General features: G+C 37.5%; 2 protein-coding genes across 3 annotated transcripts; one reads left to right on the top strand and one right to left on the bottom strand.

Moving 5' to 3' along the window:
* Positions 1-883: 883 nt before the first annotated feature.
* Positions 884-6596, top strand: trpt1 (tRNA phosphotransferase 1). 2 transcript variants are annotated; one of them, XM_060885914.1, is made up of 7 exons: positions 884-1090; positions 1216-1297; positions 2207-2376; positions 2626-2803; positions 3825-3881; positions 3963-4073; positions 6044-6596. In XM_060885914.1, exons 1-7 carry the CDS (start codon positions 1022-1024, stop codon positions 6064-6066), a joined length of 690 nt encoding a protein of 229 aa, XP_060741897.1. In that variant the 5' UTR covers positions 884-1021; the 3' UTR covers positions 6067-6596. The 2 variants fall into 2 exon arrangements, 1 of the variants encoding a protein (XP_060741897.1); XR_009649421.1 differs by lacking the exon at positions 6044-6596 and having other exon boundaries at positions 2626-3881; positions 3963-4053.
* Positions 6597-9176: 2580 nt separating this feature from the next.
* fermt3b (FERM domain containing kindlin 3b) lies at positions 9177-20950 on the bottom strand. The gene is made up of 15 exons (XM_060885363.1): positions 20814-20950; positions 18773-18906; positions 18268-18501; positions 17268-17384; positions 16960-17128; positions 16772-16874; positions 16545-16652; positions 15724-15849; positions 15529-15575; positions 15297-15421; positions 11468-11574; positions 10976-11191; positions 10306-10430; positions 9992-10133; positions 9177-9846 (listed from the first exon to the last, which is right to left on the bottom strand). Exons 2-15 carry the CDS (start codon positions 18894-18896, stop codon positions 9667-9669), a joined length of 1923 nt encoding a protein of 640 aa, XP_060741346.1. The 5' UTR covers positions 18897-18906; positions 20814-20950; the 3' UTR covers positions 9177-9666.
* Positions 20951-22811: the final 1861 nt, after the last annotated feature.

The raw sequence follows: 22811 nt of genomic DNA, 5'->3' as shown, positions 1-22811 counted from the left end.
CTCCCATTTCAGGTCTTGGGAAATGGTAGTGCCCAGAAACTTGAAAGACTCCACAGATGACACCGGGCTGTTGGATATTGTGAGGGGGGAGTAGTGTTGAGGGGTCTTTCCTAAAGTCCACTATCATCTCTCCACAGTTTTGAGGGTGTTTAGCTCTAGACTGTTCTGACTGCACCATAGCACCTGCTTTCATGCTGGTCAGAATACTCTATAGCTCATATTTCATATATTTCATATAATTAGAGGACATTTAGTGTTTAGTGATTGTAAATAGGATATATACAGGCATTGATATAATTTCTAATTAATGAATCTGATTATTACTAAGATCATTAGATATACAATATTGCAACAATATTGTCTGTCATACTTCTGTATCTATACCAACACTCCTCACACGTTGCTTTCACGTAATACTTTTACGCCATATTTTACACAAAACAAAAAAATAAGGATTTTGTATCATTATTGTAACAATGTGTCTACAATGCGTTTCCATTTTTGTACGCTAGATGGCGCCAACACACTAAATTAATAAACGTGTATTCCCGAATAGCACCTTGCGCTTTCAACACTTATTAAAAGTAACAATAAACCGTAAACATTAATAGTAATGCAAAACGTATAATTGTTTTGATAAGTAAAAATTGATTTTAAATGGTCTTCAAGGGAAAAACTGACTGAGTCGACTCACTAATGAACAGAACCGTGCTGTGGTTCAGTAAAAATAGTTAAAATCTTATAAACACTATTCTATATATATTTACATTTATTTGTGCATTTTATGGCAAAATCCAATAAAATGCAAATGTAAATGTACATTTTCGTGCAGGTTGTATTTTTCCAGACGCTCATGAACTCACTACTGCCATCTACTGTACATGCGAGTGACGTACGTCGCTGTTTATGTTCCGTGTAGAAACAAGAGTCTGTATCGACTTACCTGTTCATATCAGTAGGTCTGTAAACACAACTAGTTTTAGTTTAGTGAAAGTTTAATCGGGTAATTAGTGACTTTAAGATGGACGGAAAATATCGCGCTAAAGGAAAAAGAGGAAGCGGAAGAGTAGGCCGAGAAAACCGAGAAGAGGTGAGTTAACAGACTAGATATAAAAACCCACCCAGTGTTTATTATTATAGTTACTTCGTGAACTTCATTAGTCTACTTTATTTGAAGTCAATATTTACTCAGTCTTCTTAATGTTTTTCTTATAGAGCAGAGATGTGCGTCTGTCCAAATCCCTGACTTACGCCCTAAGACATGGTGCTGCTAAAATGGGGCTTAACATGGGCTCAGGTGTGTGTGTGTGTGTGTGTGTGTGTGTGTGTGTGTGTGTGTGTGTGTGTTTAATTACCCTGGTGTGTGTGTGTGTGTGTGTGTGTGTGTGTGTGTGTGTGTGTGTGTGTTTAATTACCCTGGTGTGTGTGTGTGTGTGTGTGTGTGTGTGTGTGTGTTTGTTTGTTTGTTTGTTTGTTTAATTACCCTGGTGTGTGTGTGTGTGTCTCTGTCTGTCCAAATCCCTGTCTTATGCCCTAAGACATGGTGCTGCTAAAATGGGGCTTAACATGGGCTCAGGTGTGTGTGTGTGTGTGTGTGTTTAATTACCCTGGTGTGTGTGTGTGTGTGTGTGTGTGTGTGTGTGTGTGTGTGTGTGTGTGTGTGTGTGTGTTTGTTTAATTACCCTAGTGTGTGTGTGTGTGTCTCTGTGTCTCTGTCTGTCCAAATCCCTGTCTTATGCCCTAAGACATGGTGCTGCTAAAATGGGGCTTAACATGGGCTCAGGTGTGTGTGTGTGTGTGTGTGTGTGTGTGTGTGTGTTTGTTTAATTACCCTAGTGTGTGTGTGTGTGTGTGTGTGTGTGTGTGTGTGTGTGTGTGTGTGTGTTTAATTACCCTGGTGTGTGTGTGTGTGTGTGTGTGTGTGTGTGTGTTTGTTTGTTTGTTTGTTTGTTTAATTACCCTGGTGTGTGTGTGTGTGTGTCTCTGTCTGTCCAAATCCCTGTCTTATGCCCTAAGACATGGTGCTGCTAAAATGGGGCTTAACATGGGCTCAGGTGTGTGTGTGTGTGTGTGTGTTGGTGTGAGTGTGTTTAATTACCATTTATTCTTAGATACCATTTAAAGTCCTACAGTTTATTGCAGTTTTTCTCAAAGCGGAGAGCTCCCTGTCTATTTGTATTGATTTCTTCCCTGCTGTTGAATCCAGATGGCTTTGTATTTGTGGATGAACTTCTCACTCATGGACAGTTCAGGTCATTTTCATTGGAGGACATAGAGAGAGTGGTGGCTACAAATGAGAAGCAGCGCTTCAAATTGCAAAACCATATTGAAAATGGACGGCCACAGATCCGTGCTAATCAAGGACATACTGTACAGGTCAGTGGAGTCAACAGTTTAATAAATATTAAATAATAATAAATAAATATGAGGTAAGTGCAGCCAATTACAAAGCTTACAACTATGTAATAGTACTTTGCATAGACTACTCAAATTTTCCATTACTTAGTGCTTTTTCAATTGCTTGACTTTATTTACTGAAGTTCATTTAATTTTATTACATGAATTCTATTCTTGTTTTCTGTTCTGATCCTGAAACATTATAAGGTTGGTTTTGTGTGTATTCAGGTTGAAGACCTAGAATTGACAGCAGTGGCTCTGGGTGCTCCAGACTGTCCACAGGAGGCTGTTCATGGGTCCTACATGAAACACTGGTCGTCAATCCGTAGCCAAGGCCTGTCGAGGATGAGCAGAACACACATTCACCTGGCGCCTGGGCTGCCTGGAGAAGGCCAAGTTATCAGTGGTGTGAGCCACAGAGAGAATTCATTCATTCATTCATTTTCTACCGCTTATCCGAACTACCTCGGGTCACGGGGAGCCTGTGCCTATCTCAGGCGTCATCGGGCATCAAGGCAGGATACACCCTGGACGGAATGCCAACCCATCGCAGGGCACACACTCTCATTCACTCACGCAATCACACACTTGTCACACAATTTTCCAGAGATGCCAATCAACCTACCATGCATGTCTTTGGACCGGGGGAGGAAACCGGAGTACCCGGAGGAAACCCCCGAGGCACGGGGAGAACATGCAAACTCCACACACACAAGGTGGAGGCGGGAATCGAACCCCGACCCTGGAGGTGTGAGGCGAACGTGCTAACCACTAAGCCACCGTGCCCCCTAGAGAGAATTCAGTGTTTTGGTTTTAACTCAAATGCAGTAAATCAGATAAGTTTTGTCAGTTCTTTGAGGTTCATTTCTTTATTGAGGTGCTGGAATTGTTAAATTGTTAAATATCTGCCTCAAATCACAAAGAATTTTCTAAAAAAATCTTTCACTCATAATTGATGAGGTGATGTCTGGCTCATAGTAGGACTGATTGGAAAAGTATTAGTGACATTAGACTTCGTAGTAGTCACTCCAATGCAAACCACAGCTAACAAAACAAATTCTGGATAGCAAATGTTTTGGTTCTGGGTAAAGGAAAATAACTTCCAGAAGATGAGACATTCTAGAGCAGTAGTTCTCAACTTTGGTCGTGGGGAACCGTTGTTTGCAAGCTGTTCCCTTGCAGATATTTTCTCCAGCTATTTAGATAATGTTCTTCAGGTCGATATGCGTGGAACTCCATGTTTATAGTGGGGACCCACTGTTCTGGAAGATGGTGATATGAAATTGTGACTGAGATGTAGAGCTCTCTGTGAGGTTCTACCGCTAAACAACATTGTACAAGCGATCTGTAGACATATAAATTAGTTTGTTTTATGTTTATTTATGTTTTATGAGTAAAAATTATTTCTTTATCTTTTTTTTTTTTAGGGATGAGACATAATTGTGAACTTGCTGTGTACATCAATGTCCCTAAAGCAATAGCAGGTAAAAAGGGAAGCAGAAGCATTTTCATCCTCTTAGTTACCTCTTAGGCTTAACTAAGGATTTATTTTTCCTTTTCCTTAGACGGAATTAAGTTTTACTGGTCCGAAAATAAAGTGCTTTTGACGCCAGGAGATGCTGAAGGAGTGTTGCCTCCTAAATATTTCTTGCGTGCACGAAGACTGAAACCTTCACGTGAGTTTCTCAAACAGAGCAACCACATTTGCAGTTAGCAGTGTTTGAAAAGAATCCACAAACCACTGAAGCTTAAATACCCATGTTTTTCAAATTTGCAGCATGGTAGCTATGAGCCAAAACAATGCCATCTTATATAAGTGTATACATTTCTAAATTTGTTTGGGGGCATGATGCTGCAGTGACGCCTCACAGCTCCAGGGTTCCTAGTTTCCTCTAAGCTCCCAAAAAACATTTAAGCTCTGACTGTTAGATAATGATGTAAAGTTAAGAAGCCAGTAGTCAGATGTCACCCAGTATAGAAATAAACAGTGTCGCTTGAAAGTTTGTGAATCCTTTAGAAATTCCAATATTGCTGCATAAATATGAACCAAAACAACATCAGATTTTCAAACAAGTCCAAAAATAAAACAAAGCGAATACAAACAATATTAAACAAATGAGCCAACAATATTATACGTCTTCATTTAATTAGGGAAAAAAAATTATCTAGCATATCTGTGACTTGCAAAAAAATGTGAGCCTTTGCTTTCAGTATCTGTTGTGAGCCCTTGTGCAGAAATACGTTTCCGGTAACTTTTGATCAGTCTTGCACAACAGCTTAGAAGGAAGAATTTTATTCCATTCCTCAGAACAGAAGAGCTTGGATTTGGGTGTCCTCACATGAACTGCTTGCTTCAGGTCCTTCCACAATTTTCGTTTTGGACTAAAGTCCGGACATTGACTTGGTCATTCTAAAACATCATCGTTCCTCTTTAATAATTCCTCTTTTGGTACTTGCGCTTGTTGTCTTGGTGTATGATCCATTTTTTTCTTGAGATTCAGTTCATGGACACATGTCTTGCATTTTCATTTAGAGATCATTGGCATAATTCTGAATTCATTGTTCCATCAATGATTACAAATGTCCTGGCCCAGAGGCAGCAATACAGGCCCAAAGCACGATACAACCACCACCATGTTTTACAGACAGTATAAGGTTCTTATGCTGGAATTTATTATTTTCCTTTCTCCAAAAATAATAATGCTTCTCATTTTAAAACAAAAAGTTTTATTTTGGTCTCATTCTTCCACAAATTATTTTTCCAATGGTCCTCTGTCTTGTCCACGTGATCTTTAGCAAACTTGGGTAGCAATGTTCTTTTTGGAGAGTAGTGGTTTTCTCCTTGTTACTCTGCCTTGCACACCGAGGTGGTTGACCACTTGTATGTACCAATGGTCAGTACCAATGGTCTTAAATTTCCTCCATTTGTATAAAATCTGAGTCCAGATTCTTAAGAAAGGATTTTGTAACCTTTTCTTTTTCTAAAGTACTCAGAAATCTCTATTGTTTTTGCATTGATTTCCTTCCACAAACACACATCATGAACAGCAGACTTTGATATCTCTGTTCTTTAAATAAAATATGACAATCATGGAGACCTGATTGTCATCTCATTGACTAAAATCAGTTGGACTCTAATTTGACCCTGAAATGAAGTACTGAACCTAGAGATTCCAATATTCTATACAGTATCTGTGAGAGGGGAAAATATGTGAACTACTTTTGCCTCTCACAGATATATAATTTTGGAACATTTTCCTGAATATAAAAATTACCAAGTATAATATAATAGTCTGATCTCATTGGGTTCACTTTGTCTGTTTTTGGGACTTTTGTGAAAATCTGATGATGTTGTGGGTCATATTTATGCAGAAATATAGAAATGTTCAAAGGGTTTGCAAACTTTCAAGCGACACTGGGCATTGATGGCATGGGTAAATGTCTTGTTTTCCAGTCATTCTTTATCAAATACTGTATTCTCTCATTTAAACTACTTCGATTCTGGATCAGCTTAGTTAGAGCTTGTTCTCCTCATATTTGTGGCTTCTGAATACAGATTGTGTTCATTAGACAATACTTTGGTTAACTGTTGGTCAGAATTTTTCCTGAAGAAGAGAATAACATAATGTATGTCTTTTAATTCCAGCATGTGAACTCGATCTGGAATAGACAATTGGAAAAGATTGTTCTCCATGACCAAAAAAACCCCAACTGATCTTCAGCAAAACCACAAACGACTGTACTGTACATGGTAACCAGCAGAAATGAGATGAGAATGTTTGAGACATCCTGTATGAATTAACCCTTGTGTTGTCCTCCTATATAAATTACTAGCCCTGAGTCAACTTGACCTTGTCTGTTTTGACTGCTTATAAAAAATTAACTATATATGATAGCCTTTTATTTATTTATTTATTTATTTATTTTAACCTTTTTAGTCTAACTTGTTTCCAACATATTAACATATTTTGCAAAAATCTTTGTCATATTTGGTATAATAAACCTCATTAATATGCAAAAATGCCTCATTTTTTAGTAAAAAAAAAAACAGAAATTTTGAATTATTTTCACTATAGAGGCACAAAAGTTGATGCACAATTACAGGCTGGTATATTTCAAGGGCAGGAGATTGTTTTGAAACCATTTTGACCATTTTTAATGTCAGCAAATAATAAAACCTGTTTTTTTTCCAGGCCAAATTGACTTGAATGCTTATAAATCAAACATTCTACAATTATCACCATTCTGTGTGTAATATCTATTTTACACTTGTAATATGTATTTTACCCACCTGATGTCATCTCATGATAATTTCATGTGAATAAAACTTATTTTACACTCATGTTTTTTTTTATTACACTTAATTTATGAATGATAAACCTTATAAAATTATGCCATGTTTTGAGTAAAATAAGCAGAAATTATTAAATATTATTTTGTATAACCACTGACTGATGAATGTCAAACATTACTCAGCATATCTCTAGGCCAAAGCTTACTGGTGCAACTAAATGTATAAATAAGAGAGAGGAAACAAATATGATTTACAAAACACATGTATTTTATTTTTGAAATTCTTTATAGAAATATGAATGTGTGTGTGTGTGTGTGTGTGGGCGTGCATGTGTGTGTGTGAAATGTTTAAAAATACGTAGGCTTTGTTTTGTCTAGAGGCCAACTGAAATGCAATGTCCAATGCTTTGAACAGTGTTTGACTGTGTGTGTGTGTGTGTGTGTGTGTGTGTGTGTGTGAAGCTTCTTCAATTCAATTCAATTCAATTCAAGTTTATTTGTATAGCGCTTTTTACAATGGACATTGTCACAAAGCAGCTTTACAGAACATAAACATAGAACAAAGGAGAAGTATAAAGAATTAATATAATAAAAATTCAAGATATATACAGTTCACAGTGTGTATGTATGTATGTATGTGTGTATGTGTATTTGTCCCCAATGAGCAAGTCTGAGGGGCTCAGGCAACAGTGGCAAGGAAAAACCCCCTTAGATTGGTAAAGGAAGAAACCTTGAGAGGAACCAGACTCAAGGGGAACCCATCCTCATATGGGTGACACTAGATGGTGTGGTTACAAATATACAAGTATCACAGAGTCCAACTGGAGCCGGTAGATCTGTAGATGTCTCAGGGTTCTCACAGAGTCAGCCTTGTCTCAGTGGAGGTCCAAAAATTTCAACGCACGGAAGACGATCATAGCATGGGTGTCTCAGCATGGGTAGAAAAAGAGAAGAGAAGAGCAGTGCATAGGGATTAACATATCTGCTGTTCATAAGAATGTGCAAGTCTAGTGTGATAGTGCACAATATTTATGGGATGTATTATGTGTACGCCTGACTAAAGAGATGAGTTTTCAATCTACATTTAAACTGTGAAAGTGTGTCTGAGCCCCGAACACTATCAGGAAGACTATTCCAAAGTTTGGGAGCTAAATAAGAGAACGCTCTTCTGCCTTTAGTAGACTTAGATATTCTGGGGACTACCAGGAGTCCTGAGTTTTGTGATCTCAGAGAGCGTAAAGGATTGTAACGTTTTAGAAGACTAGTTAGATACGTGGGAGCTAAACCATTAAGAGCCTTGTACGTAAGTAGCAGCAGTTTGTAATCAATTCTAAACTTAACAGGTAGCCAGTGTAGAGATGATAAAATTGGGGTTATATGGTCATTCTTTCTTGTCCTAGTGAGAACTCTGGCCGCTGCATTTTGGACTAACTGTAGCCTATTTATTAAAGATGCAGGACAACCACCTAGTAATGCATTACAATAGTCGCCTAGTAGATCAGATTTTCTTCAGATTTTCTTGGTAGATCAGATTTTGCCCCCAGCTGGACAAATGCATCTGACAAGTGTGAAATATTTACAAATGAGTAGCTTTTGTTTTTTCTGGAGGCCTAATGAATTGCAATGACCAATGCTTGTGTGTGTGTGTGTGTGTGTGTGTGTGTGTGCGTGCGTGAGTGTGTAGCATCATTTCGGTAGATCATATTTTGCCCTCTGCTAGGCGAAGGCATATCAAAAGTGTGAAATATTTACAAATGTTTGGCTTTTTTTTTTTTCTGGAGGTCTAATGAAATGCAATGCCCAATTTGTGTGTGTGTTTGTGTGTGTGTGAGTGTGTGTTTTGGGTGCGTGTGTTAGTGGACATTTTATGTGTGCATTTTTGTGTCTGTATGTATGTTCATTGCGCTGAAAAGGGCAAAAGTGTGAACTATTGCCCCACTAAATGTGGCCGAGTCAAAATGACTCAAGAGGATCACGAACGCGTAGTATATACTGTTCTGAACACATAGTTCAACGAAAATAGACAAAATTAATTTTGCTTGCAAAGTTCATAATTTGGAACAATCCTGGTAAATTTCAGGCAAATATGTAAGAAAGCCAAAGTTATGACACATTAAATACAACATGAAGGTTAAACATAACAGAAGTTTGGTCTCACTGAGCTGCATGTCATAGAGACTATCTGAAAAGAGACAGTCACTGGTTGTGGTCTGGTAAACTGAAGCCTGCATGATGTTGGGCAAAGATAAGGAAGTTCTTTAGTGAAGATTTGAAAAACTGCTGGTCGATGTGATGCCTCTTGTGCTGGGTATGATAGACTGTGGTTTCCTCAGCTGTCACTTAAATAAATTAAAACGACTTTCAAGGGACATGGTAGAGTGTTGTGTATGTCTTGTGCAGATTTCTTAACGTATTGATACAATTATTTATATTTCCTGTTGCATTTAAATAAATCTGTTCTGTAGTTACATTTAACTGTGCTTCAGTAGGGAGCAAGTACAGTACGTTTCAAGTTTATTGTCATGTAGGTCATACAGTTGTACACTCCTTCTCAGACACAGTGCAGAAATGATAAATACTAAAGAATGAAGACATTTTATATATTTAATCACTATTTCACTTGTCGGTCAGTGAATAGGACAAATGAATATATCTGCAAGTCCATTTAAACACAATGCTGCGTAGTTATAAACATGGCATTGAAACCGAAATAGGTGATGACCCTTAAAAACAGACACACACACACCATGCACTGCAGCTCTTCAGGAAGATTTTTCACCACATCATTAAGCTGTAGCATGTAGCTTTTTATGGTAGCCAGATATACCTAATATTCATTGAAATACTTAAATTTTTTTTTTTTAAAAAAAAAAAGCATGTGAACTTAAAAACAAGGCAGATTTACTGGAATGATATCCAACTGGTAATTCTAACTATAAATGTCTAACTATATGTCCTGCTAGGCATTAAAGCAGATTAAATAGCATCATGGCCCCCAGTGAGTTTGTGGAAAAGCTCCTCGTTCAGTGTGTCGCTGGTCTCTCTTGCACGCGTCGTCATGAAGATGTAGCCACCAATGTATTCGTGCACTATCTTACAGTCTGCATTCACACAGCTGAAGGCTATATTGATGTTGCCGTCAAACTCAATGGCCACCTGTAGAGAAACACATCCAAAAACAATTATAGCATGGTTGAAAATGTAAAGGCACAAATCCAAACATTTCACTGTGAAATTATAATTAAATAGATGATAAAATAGACTTTTTATTGATAAACCAATTGAATTGCTCATGACCGACCTGTCGTATGTCCCAGTTGACGTTCCACTGCCTCATGTTGTTGTAACGCCAGGTCTTCACTACATCACCCACTCCCAGATCGATACGGATCAGGCGGTTGTTAGCAATGCCCAAGACCTCGTCTTTACGGCTACCCTTAAATCTGAAAATTAAAATTCGCTGCAGCTATAATTTATATTTCCAGTCTAAATTGTTATTCAGTAAAATAAAAAAAAGTTAATCATCATTCAGTAGCCTTGCACCTCTAGTGAAAGCGTTCTGGCTCTTACTTTCATAAATCTCAGACTCCAAAATAATACTGAGTGCCTTCTTACCTGACCATAACGTAGGAAATGCCAAAGTCAGGCAGCGACTGCCAGATCTGGAGGAACTTCAAAATGGCTGCTGTAAGGGAGAGCTGAGCCACATTCTGATAAGCCTCCAGGATCCGTGGAGTTAACTGCGAGGGTTAGCATATTGCATGCTTAACTGCTTGTTAGCATATTGATCAAAGATGAAGCATGTTTGTAATGTCATTCATAATAACATTTGTAATTAATAAAAAAAAATTAAATATAAAAATTATTAATTAATATTTTATTGACATATAAAAAGAGTGAAACGTCATAAATATAAACCATGAATTGAAGTGTGTTTTGTATTTGGCTTCAAATGTATACCTTAATATGAACTTTATACAGCTAAACAACTAAGTAGGAGTTGTAACTCTGACAATAAAAAGTATTATTACTTAAAAATAAAATTGAGAATTTTTACAGAGATCTATGCATCATGTGAGTGCTATGGCTGAATGTCTGCTTTATACATTTTTTTTTTTACTTAAAAAAATGAATATTAAAATTACATTTGAATGGGATAATATTATATTATTCCTATTTATAATGAATTTTGACATCATTCTCATTCATTGACTTCATTCATTCACATTTTCAAAGAATCTATTTTAGCCGATTATTCATGAATTCTAGATATTTTTCCTTGTACCTGTTTGGCTTTGTATTTTTTTGTGTAGCGAGGTGAGACAAGGCTCAGTGTGTTAATGCTGTCGTCAGTTTGTGCAGCTGAAGCAGATGAACTGGAGCGCTGCATGGCCAAAAAGGTCTGGATGTTTTTCACTTCGCTCTGATAAGAACTGTCCAGCAAGGTCAGACCTTTAGACCCCAGCTTACAGGCCGCCATCCACTCAGAGTACTGCTTCTCCTGCAGGGACAGAAAAGTATTGAACAGTAAAATGAGGTCCATTCTGTATAAGGTTGATGTAAGTATCTGTGAACATACTAAACATATAAGTAGAGTGCTGGCAGCAGGCGATGTAACACTTCTGGTGAAATGAGACAGATGTTGCTTGTAACTTTTTGATTTGTGCCTGTCAAGTAAAACATGGCTCTGTAACCTTTCACAGAATGATGTCTGTTTTCTGTGATGCTGCATGAAGTTGATTCCCAAATCAACCATCTCGCTGTAGTCATCACTTACATTCTCACATCGCAGATACACCTCCATCATGCCCTCAGGCACTGGGATAAGGAGTCGGATACAGAACTTCTGTCCTGCTATGTTCACATCAGGAGCCACTTCACAGCCTGCAGAGAGACATTTGTTTTCACGTAAACAGAAAGGATTTTGTGAGGGCACAGAAACTACTGACAGGGACTGACAACATTACAAACAGCTTGTGTGCCTCAATGTATAATAATGGCATTGTTTCAGTCATCGGCAAACGTTTATATCCCATATGGTTCTTGAATAGAAATATAACATTTTGAAATGTTACATTTACATTTAAGGCATTTCACAGACGCCCTTAACCAGAGCAACGTACAAAAGTGCTTTGAAGTCTCTATCAATGAATACATTAACCCTGGTTCACTAGGTAGGTCTTTATTTGGCGAATGACATATATGCTCGCTGTGATCATGCTGGAATATTGAGACCTAAGCGCTACATATATCGCTCGTTAGGGCACGGCTTCTCTTGCTTGTTATCTAATACTGACGCTTATGCTACATACTGTATCTGCACAAATCTGAAAGGCTGTTGTTAAGGCCTTTGGGGGTTCATTTTAACAACCTATCTGCTCTTAAGCAAGTGGGGTTTCATCAGCTGTTCCCCACGTGCTGAAATTGGCACTTTTCAATGCGCATTCTGTCAATAACAAGGCTGTGATGTTATATGACATCATTACAGAACAAAAATTGGACCTTTTGTGTCTAACAGAACCCTGGCACAAAGAGTCTGATGGTCTTCTCTTTAATGAACTTGTTCCTGCTGGATATGGCTTGTTTGATGTCCCGCAATTCTCTGGTAGAGGTGGGGGAATCATTGTTCTGTATAATCACAAACTTATTATGAGCCCTGTGGATGTCCCTCAGTTTGAATGCCTTGTACTGAGTGTATCTGCTTCCCTCTCCACTGCCATAGCTACAGTATATAGGCCTCCTAAGATAAAGACTTTTTGTCTGAATTTGCAGATATGTTGTCCTTGTTGTGCCTCAAATTTGAGAGAACTCTCATTTTGGGTGACTTTAACATTCAAATGGACTTAAAAGATTCTATAACAACAAAAGACTTTTTATGTCTATTGGAGTGTTTTGATTTGAACCTAGTGGATTTTCCTACTCATAATAAAGGCCACACTCTTGATTTAGTGATCCTAAAAGGTTCATTTGTGTCCCAATTGTCCACCTCTGACTTAGGACTATATGATCATCTTGCTGTCTATTTAAATATGGAGCTGCCTGACATGAGCACTACCTCTTTCACATTACAAATTATCGCAAATGAAGATCTATTGACCACTCTGATTTTGCTGAATTCATTGATTCTTCTTTAAGTTGTTTTTCTCCATCTGCTGCATTGGAAGACAAAGTCTTCATGGTTAACTCTGTTCTCTCATCTGGCCTGGATTTATTTGCCCCTTTGAAATCACGATCTATTTCCTTTGGACGATCCTCTCCCTGGTTTAACGATAATCTGCGTGCAATGAAGACATCATGTCATACAGTGGAGCGTACAGTAAGTGGCGTGTGTCTGGCCTGACTGTCCATCAGCAGGCATGGAAAGACCACTTACTTCAATATAAGACTAAAATTGCAGCAGCAAGATCTGCTTATTTTGTGCAGATCGTTGATAACAATCAGAATAACCAGAGACAATTGTTTCATTCCATCAACAAACTACTTAAATTTATTTATTCTTTGACTGGTTCTGCCTCAACTCACTTTTGAAATAAGTTTCTTGATTTCTTTAGCTCTAAGATTGATCACACTTGTAAATGTATTATTTCTTCTCTTCCTTTGTCTGTTTCTTCTTCATTTGCTTCAGAATTTTCTGGTATCCATCTTTTAAGCTTCTCCACAACGTACTTGAATTCTCTTTGCAATGAGAGCTGCCACATCCATTGTTGATTCTGTACAAACCAGGCTGTTTCAATCGTGTTTTATTACCTTATGTCCAGCTGTATTATGCATCATCAATGATTCTTTGTGTACTGGTGTAGTGCCAGCAACATTTAAAATTGCTGCTGTGACCCCCGTACAAAAAAAGAAATCATGAATTTTGATAACCTCAATAATTTCCGCCCCATATCCAATCTTCCGTTTCTCGCCAAAATTTTAGCGCGAATTGTTGCTAATCAATTGAATTCTCATCTTACTACTAAGCAATCATTTTGAGCCCCTTCAATCAGAATTCCAAAAACTCCACAGCACTGAAACAGCTTTAGTTAAGGTCACTAATGATTTGCTAATAGCTTCTGATTCTGGCTGTCTTTCTATCTTGAGTCTTCTTCATCTCCGTTGACACTGTTGATCATTCAATTTTACTTACTCGGTTAGAGTCTGGTTTTGGTGTTTCTGGGACTGCACTAAGCTGGTTTGAGTCTTATCTCTCAGATCGAAAGCAGTACATTACTATGGGTGGTTGCAGGTCTGATATTGATGTTGTGAAATCGGGTGTTCCTCAAGGATCAATTTTGGGACCTTTAATTTTTAGCATTTACATTTATCCATTGGGTCAACTTTTAAGATCACTTGTAATTCTCTGCTGGTCGGGGTTTCAAACGGTACCCTAAATAAATTACAGCTGGTTCAAAAGTCAGCCGCCCGAATCCTGACTGGAACCAGGACACGGGATCACATCACTCCAGTCTTGGAGTCCTTACATTGGCTCCCTGTAGATTTTGTGTGGATTTTAAAGTTCTTTTGCTTACCTACAAAGCTTTGAATGGTTTGGCTCCTCACTTCCTTACTGAGCCTTTAGCCCCCTACACACCTGTGCATGCTCTCCGATTTCGGAAACTGTCCTTTTAATCGTCCCACATACCCGTTTAAAATCTATGTGTGATAGGGCATTTTCTTCTGTAGCTCCAAGACTCTGGAATTCCTTGCCTATTTGGATTAGGCAAGCAGAATCCCTTAGTGTCTTTAAATCCTCCCTTAAAGCTTATTTCTTTAGGGTAGCTTTTACTTGAAATTAATTTTTTTAACTTACTTGTTTTGATAGTATGTTGTTATTTGGTATGTTTTTATATCTTACTTATTTTAACATATTTATATAATTGTATGTTTCCTTTTTCTTCTGTGAAGCGCTTTGAGATGCTACTTTTAAAGGCGCTATAGAAAATAAAGTTTTTATTATTATTATTATTATTATTATTATTATTATTATTATTATTATTATTTAAACGTTGTTTGAAGATGGCCAGTGTCTCAGCTGTTCAGACATCTAGGGGAAGTACGTTCCACCACCTCAGTGCAAGAAAAGAAATGAGTCTTGCTATATGCCTACCTCTCACCCTGAGAGATGGAAGGACTAGCTGAACAGTGCTAGTAGAACAAAAGAATTATGTTGTACGGTGTTTCCTGCAACAACATACTAATTCAAACTATAATAAAAAAAATGTAATCAACTGAAACGTAGTCTGTAAAAAGGGAACAGCTTTGAACCAGGGATGGTGACGACTAACTCTTCATTCTGCATCATAGCACACTCAGCCCTCTTCCATACATATACATGACCTCACAAATGTCCGTAATGTTCATGGCCAGTGTCACTGTTATTGACACGCGAGTGAGAACATGCCATACCTTCCACCCAGACAGCCCCAAGTCTGTGTTTTTGTCTAGAGCAACAAACTTCGGCATTCAAATCGAAATGCATTCTAAAGAAAATCCTTCTTGGGTAATCTCAATTATGTAAAATTTACATTTGTTAGTCAAACCATGTCTATGTTTCTGTTTCTGTTTCTGTTTGTGTGTGTGGGGTGTGTGTGTGTGTGTGTGTGTGTGTGTGTGTGTGTGTGTACCTTTCAGATTAATTTGCTGGATGGGCTCGCCATAGCTTTCTTCTTTACTCTTGTAATAGAAGATAGAAGTGTCCTGAAACTTGAACCAGTATTGTTTGTAGTCCCTCAGAGTTAGTCTCCTGGGCCTAAATATCAAAACAATTAAAATGACTCGCAATTAATGCTTCTGGTCCCGTTTTAGTGCTAAAAAGGGGGAAATGTGTAACAAAAGATAAAAATATATTTGTCTTACCGAAAGATTTTCAAGTAGTCATTCAGTTCAGGTGGGGTCAAGTTATCCTAAACAGTCGTTTAAATAGTCAAAACCTCTAATGCATTTCTTATAATTGCACTTGTATGATCAATTGTACATCAGTATCAAACCTAACTACTGAGTAACAGAATCAGGTAGATCAGGCAGTGTTTAAACAGCTAATCAGTTTCCTACCAGCTCATTTGTGCTGCTGTTCTCTCCCACTATCTTGACCTCAAGAGATTTCAAGGCAGAATCCAGATCATCCATGCCTTGGGTGGAGCTGATATCCTGAGACAGTGACATCTTCCCTATATGGTACTGAGACACGAAGAGAGACAGTTTATTTTTATATAAGTAAGTTTTTATTTTTGGTGTCCACGTCAGAAAAATCAGAAGAAATGAACTGTTAAAAAATATTTTGAGTAGGATTAGTTGTAGCTGGTTATTCCTTTGACTAGGATTTTGTGCCCAGAAGAACGGTTATAAAGGTGTGAAGACTGAAACAGATCCTGAGCACAGAAGAGAGAAAGAGGAACAGAGACAGGAATCATCAACAATAGTATTGCAAAGAGGTCAGTACGTGAATTTTAGTGGTGATATAGGAGTGAAATTAAATATTGTCAGTTTGTCATATGATGCCTTATGCTTGGTGGCAATCAAAAGATGTTTAGGGATGAGCAAAAACATTATATTTTAATTATATTTAGAACATCAGCAATGAAATGAAAGATTTTTTTTAATCTTTCATTGACTGATACTCATATATTGTGCAAAAAATGACTAGAAACACGAGCATTAAATCGGTATTTCTATTCTGTTTTCACTCACAGAAGCACATTAAACTGCACTGCTACTAGATTAGTGGGTGTTGCCTGTGTATTGTGGTTTAAAGGTTTTGTTTTTGTCACCCTGAAGTCTGACCTTTGTTTCCTGTAAGTGGCTGTAAGGCGCCGTGTGTGAAGCAGGTGGAAAGGTTTCTTTAGCTTTGCAAACCTCTACTCCAATGAACAAACCTGCAGGGCTCCAAACAGCATCATTTCTTCCTCAGTGCAGTCTGTGTCCTCCAGCAGGATTGCCCAGCGTGCCTGCTCATACAGCTGCATCAGACGTACCTTATCGTACTGACAGAAATAAGGTTTTGAGCGAGTATTTCCAGAATGCCTATCATAATTTCTCATCTGTATTGCACAGTTCAGACTAATAAGAGATTTTTTCTTGTGGCACTCAGAAGCACACACACCTTAGGGTCCATATCATAAAAGGTGTAGTATTTGAAGCGGAGCCACAGCTTATCGTTTTCCTGTATCCCCTGCTGCATGAGGGAGCGTGATGAATCTAGCCATCTGAATAAAAAGAAATATTATAAAGAGCAGCATAAATGTTTTGCATTCGCAATATGAAGATCTGTTCAGTAGTGTTTGCTCATACCTGGTGTGGATGTGTGTTTTGTCCACCTTGCTGGCTGGTCGGTAGAGTTTAGCGATGGTCTCTGGAGCAGGAGACGGCTGGCACATAGACAGAATTTTATAGACTGCCTCAGTTTTAGGGGAGTCAGCGAAATGAGCCGGCATGCCATCATACAGAAATGGAACTGATCCTGAAAGTATAGTTTGTTTTAGGTGAATAAAAATAAAGACCTATTCAACTGGGCTTAGATAAAATGTTTAGTCAGTGTATATTAGGGTAGTTTATTTTTGAGATTGTAATGATTTAAGCTACACAGTTGTGTGAAATACCTGATGTTAGTGGTACGTCTGTAAGGTCATACTCCTCTTCCACGGAATCTTTGTCTTTCTTTTTCTTTTTCTCCTCCACTGGCCTTAGCAGAGACAGTTCTTCTGGATGGCGGATGCCTAAGAGACGAAGAAATAGATGGATGGAAACAGAATAAAGTCACCAAAATCTTTCATTCATTCAATTCACACATTAATTTATCTTCATTAGCTGATTTATCTTGGTCACAGGTGCACTGGGTCTCATCTGGGGATCATCCGATCTCACCATTCACACATTCACGCCTAGGATTAATTTAGTGTAGCCATATAGCATGTTTTTGTGAGTTTGGAGGAAAACCAAGAGCTCTGAGGAAACCCACATGGACACAGGGAAATCATGCAATGCTCAACACCGAGCATTGTATCAGTAACCCGAGCTCAGGTGCAAATTAAAAATGCTGGAACTGGGAGTTCACAACACTGCCCATTTCACCACCATGCCACTATTCACCCATTTAAGAACACCATTGTTTCTATACACGATAATAAATTGATCATTGTGGTGGTTCCCCCTGGCAAAAAAAAAAAAGAAAAGCAAAATAAGACACAGATACACCTTCACTTTTTCCCTTATCACAAAAACTAAATGCACTTGGAAACATTTCCATCCTACTCCCATCCCTTGATCTAACTGCATTGTTAACTGGCCATCATAAACAAAAATAAACTTCATGTTAACTAGAAGGCATCAGACCGACTAGGATTTCTGTATATGAGCCACAAAATAAAGTACATGACAAGAAGCATGCCCTTAACAAGCAAGGCCATGATTTGGGATGCAATCAATAAATTATGGCACATTTATTTTTGACCAAGGCAGACTATAAATTTCACAGATCTGCCACGAGACCCTGTTAGATATAGGATAATAGAAATAAATACACCTGCTGTATTGTGCCACTGAAATTTGTAGCGAGCTTTGATATCATTTTGAACTTCAGCACCATGTTAAATTTCTTACTCAGAATCCTGCAGATTCCCTGGACAGTTCGAAACAAGGTGCTGGAGAAGCAGGCGTGGAGCCGCAAGGTGACTCCATTAGGAAGGCCCATCCGCAGAGGCTTGTGTTGCGTGGTAAAGAGCAGTCGAGCATCAGCATGAATCCCACATTTATCAAGTGTCCAGGCTGTCCGCAAGACCCACTGCTGCTTCTGCTCCCACCAAATTGCATGATCTGACCAGTCCTTCTGCATCTCTAATACAAGAGGTCGAAATATACAACCATTAATGCAGGGGTTTTAACTCATCACATTAATCAGAATATATTTACCTCACATACAGTATAAATGAGCATCTTAAAGATCCTGTCTTGTTCAAAATATATGCTAGATGTCTTATAACCTGGTTTGACTTTGCATGTGTATCTCATAAACGTTGCTAAGTCTGTTTGTACGAAAGAATTTTTGTTAATAATACCCTCAAACTCCTCCACCCATGCAGGATGTATAATATTGGATATAACTCACGTGTTTTTTCTACAATTTTCAGAATGACCCCGCCTATATGGAGGTCAGAGGTTACGCTGATTTTAAGGGGTGGAGCATCAGGGCCCAGCTCCTCCACAGTGACTGACAGGTCCCATGCCGCCATCCTCAAAGAGCTGGAGAGAGCAAATAAAATGAGAGAAAAAATATGAGCAATAGAAGCAAGAATCTCATTTAATGGACATACAGTATGCATAGAGTAGTGCTATAAATACTGTAAAAATGTAAACATGTTTAAAGGAGCAGTATGTTATTTTCAGAGTTCTCTGCATTCTGCCGAGAAAATTTGAATTTTATTTCAAATCATTAGGAAGCTTTGCCTTTTCACATACAAAGCTTTGAAAAGTCATGACTCGTGTTTCCTGCTGCTGGTGGAGTTTATTTCTGGACCAGAAAAATGTCAGTGTTTATTTAGTGTTTATTCAGTTCAGGAACAGCTCTGGTACCAGCCAAACTATAAAGGCACATATACAGTATATTACATATCTTTTACACGGGTAAAGAATTGTACACGAGTACGTGTGAGAGTACATTCTTTCTGTTTCTCTAGAAAAAAACCAAACATGTGCTACATAACGTTTTTATGATGATGATGTACCTCATGATACATGCTGTTAAAAAGAATGACTTGGCTTGTCTATCACATGTTATGTGTGATTGTGCTAGCACTCACACATGTATGGAGAAATGCACACACTTCCTTCCACACACACACACACCCTTATGACATTAATTTTCCAAGTCTTGCCCTGCAATACACTATACTTCCCATTTTTACCACAATCACACTAAACCATGTTTCCTCTTTCAGTTTAACATCAACAGTCAGTTTTAACCATACACAGGCATGCGTACACACACACACACGCCCCCACCAGCACAGAAGAATGGGGAAGGGTGTGGACCCAAAGAGTCCTCATAATGACCAGTCCATTGTGTACAATTCTCATATTGCTCTTGCAACATATTTTATTTATTAGCTTTATTAGAGAGAGTGTGTGTGCCCTGCGATGGGTTGGCACTCCTTCCAGGGTGTATCCTGCTTTGATGCCCGATGACGCCTGAGATAGGCACAGGCTCCCCGTGACCCGAGGTAGTTCGGATAAGCGGTAGAAAATGATTGATTGAGTGAGCTTTATTAGAATGATATTCGTATTTAAATGAAGATACAGTTTCCTCTAAGGTTCTTTCTAAAGACGGTTAAGCTTTCTAGAGACGCCTTACCTGGAACTTATTCTGTAAGGAAAATCCTCTGTAGTAGGATCCAAAAAATAACAAAGAAGGATCCCACAAGGACAAACCAATGTATAATTTACTTTTTCTAGTTGTCTATTTTATACAACATTCATAAATGATTGAATATAAATTAGACATCATATTAATTTCCTTAGATTTTACATTGATTATATACAGTTAAGACGATGGTAGAAAAATGTTGTTCTTGAAATAAAGTACTTGAAATAAAGTATTATGCTGCCAATATTTTAGAAGTAACTGATATCAGATCCAGTTGCAAAAAGGAGAACTTCATTGTCTTTGCATATAAACCTTTTCTTCCAAGAGCATTATTTATACTTTTATACATTTTCCACCCACATAAGACTAAATGAAGGATGATGTCCCATAAATAGTCTACATTTGCATTTACATTATGAGTAATGCATTGTCTTCACAATTTAACTTTTTTAAACATAAAATCTATATAAAATATAGATTTTTATATCATATTCTTATACATTATGTTACTGTATGTAAATATTCCTATTCCTATTATCGTTATTGTTGCTGTTGTTTTTGTTTGATCCCAGGATCATGTCTATTTAAATAAACATACATTTTCATAAGTACACTGATATATTTTCTCACAAGCACTTAAGGTTCTATAGGTTTAAGGTTCTATAGGTGATTATTTTGTCATTTTAAGGCTTTTCCTTTTTAGTCAAATTAGTTTTAAACAGATTGATATCAAATAACTAATACACACTATTAAGTACACTGTCATCAATAAAATAAAGATAGCTACCTTTTCTGTCTTTGGGGAGTGAAGTGTCTTCACCTCTGAAAGTGACTTATATCTTTCTGCTCGGCTTCACACTGAAGGTGTTGGATTTTTTGCTGCCGCAGTTAAGTGAAAAGGGGTGTTACTGTTGTCAGTTTCTGTATAACGGAACAGTGTGCGACCACAATCTCTTTGGGTGTGTTATTTTAAGAGCTTAAAATAACCGTTTATCTTGTTTATTTAGGCAAATAGGAAGGAACTTACTTTATAGGAAATAAGTTTCAGTGTAAATGATTTTATTCTTGCTGCAGTCACTCGTGTAAGTTTTCATTCACCTTAAATGTTCTTAATTGTAAAGCAGTGTGCACCCATTTAAATTAGACAGGCATTTTTATAAAAGATCCTGGACCACCTTCTGTGTTCCAAGATTGCTTTAAGGTACTGTATTTGCTAGTTTCTCTAAATACTTGGTGCTCATGTTTCCCGCTAGAGGGCAGTGTAAAAGTTAAACACTTTAACTCTCTCGAGTCTCGGTTTTTTAACTCAGTTTAACATGGACTATTTGTACCCTGTCCAATTTTTAATTTCACAGAGAAGAGAAATTTACTCCAGCTCTGTGAATGTTATTCAAATTTTAATATTTAATGATATTAATTGCAATTAAAAAGTTGCACCTCACTGAATTATCAAAAGCTATTATATGTTCTTCTATTTGTGAGTTACAGATGATACAGTAATTCTCAGAATGAATGTAAGCTTAGTGACAAGAAACCCTGAAATGTAATAAAAGCTATGTGCTAATCAATTCTCACAAGACCGTGTAATCAGTCTATATAAGAAACCTAAGGAATATACCACAATGTGGTGAAATAAACTGATTTTAACAAGTATGGCATATCATTCTTTAATTAATAAATAATTGTGTGAGTATTAGCATCCTTATGATGTAATCTGGCAAACTGCTGTGGTATAAGAGGAATAAAACACTTGGGGACATATTATTATGGGAAAATAATAACCTTTGTAATGCACTTTCTTATAAGCTACTGTACAACTAGCAGGTAATGTATGTATTGCATTACAAGCAATATTAAATTCAAATGTTAAACACTGTTATCTGCATTAAGGTATATGTGTGGTGCCTACTTTAATCCAAAAAGCAAATGGCTTTAATTGTACTTTAATTACATTATTAATTTATTCATTTATTTATTATATTATTATTCTTTTTTAAAGGCACTGTTACATTGGGAAGCTCCATCCATTACTGCTGCCATAGGTGTTGTTATTTTGTTTTTATATCTATATACCTAAAAACTGTTTAAATCACACTAACATGCTTTTTTTAACATCTATTTATTTGCACAAGACTTTTAACAATATACATGTAACGAAAGCAGATTTCCTGAGATCCAGATGTTGATGTAGATCCCTAAAATATCAAACCAGAGTCAAGAGTGTCAAAGGAAAAACTCCCTGAGATTACATGACCTCTGGAAGTATTCTCGAGAATCAGACTTAAAAGGGTGCCCATCATCTTCTGGGTGAAACTCATTCATTCATTCATTTTCTACCGCTTATCCAAACTACTTCGGGTCACGGGGAGCCTGTGCCTATCTCAGGCGTCATTGGGCATCAAGGCAGGATACACCCTGGACGGAGTGCCAACCCATCGCAGGGCCTGGGTGAAACTGCATAATATAATCAATCGTTCATCTTCTAGAACTGTTTTTTTTTTTTTTTTTTTATGGTCAATGTCACAGTAAATTCAAGGACGACTAGGAGTGAGGTGTGGACACACCATGGATCCAATGCTCACTTAAAGCACAATACCTTAAGCTTTTTTCTTTATTAACCTATTTCTTCATCTACATAGATCTGGGAGGGACATCCAGAAAACCTTAACCCATTAACCTTAAATGCATTTAGATGTAGATCTTTGACATTCTGTACTTTACTAGTAGTAGTAATGTTTAGCTTTACATTAGTACAGAACTTTAGATCTCTTGGACATTATACATT

Source organism: Tachysurus vachellii, chromosome 13 (assembly GCF_030014155.1).
Source record: "Tachysurus vachellii isolate PV-2020 chromosome 13, HZAU_Pvac_v1, whole genome shotgun sequence".
Classification (NCBI taxonomy): Eukaryota; Metazoa; Chordata; class Actinopteri; order Siluriformes; family Bagridae; genus Tachysurus; species Tachysurus vachellii.
The sequence above is the reverse complement of the archived record's forward strand: the minus strand, read 5'-3'. Positions and strand labels throughout refer to the sequence as shown.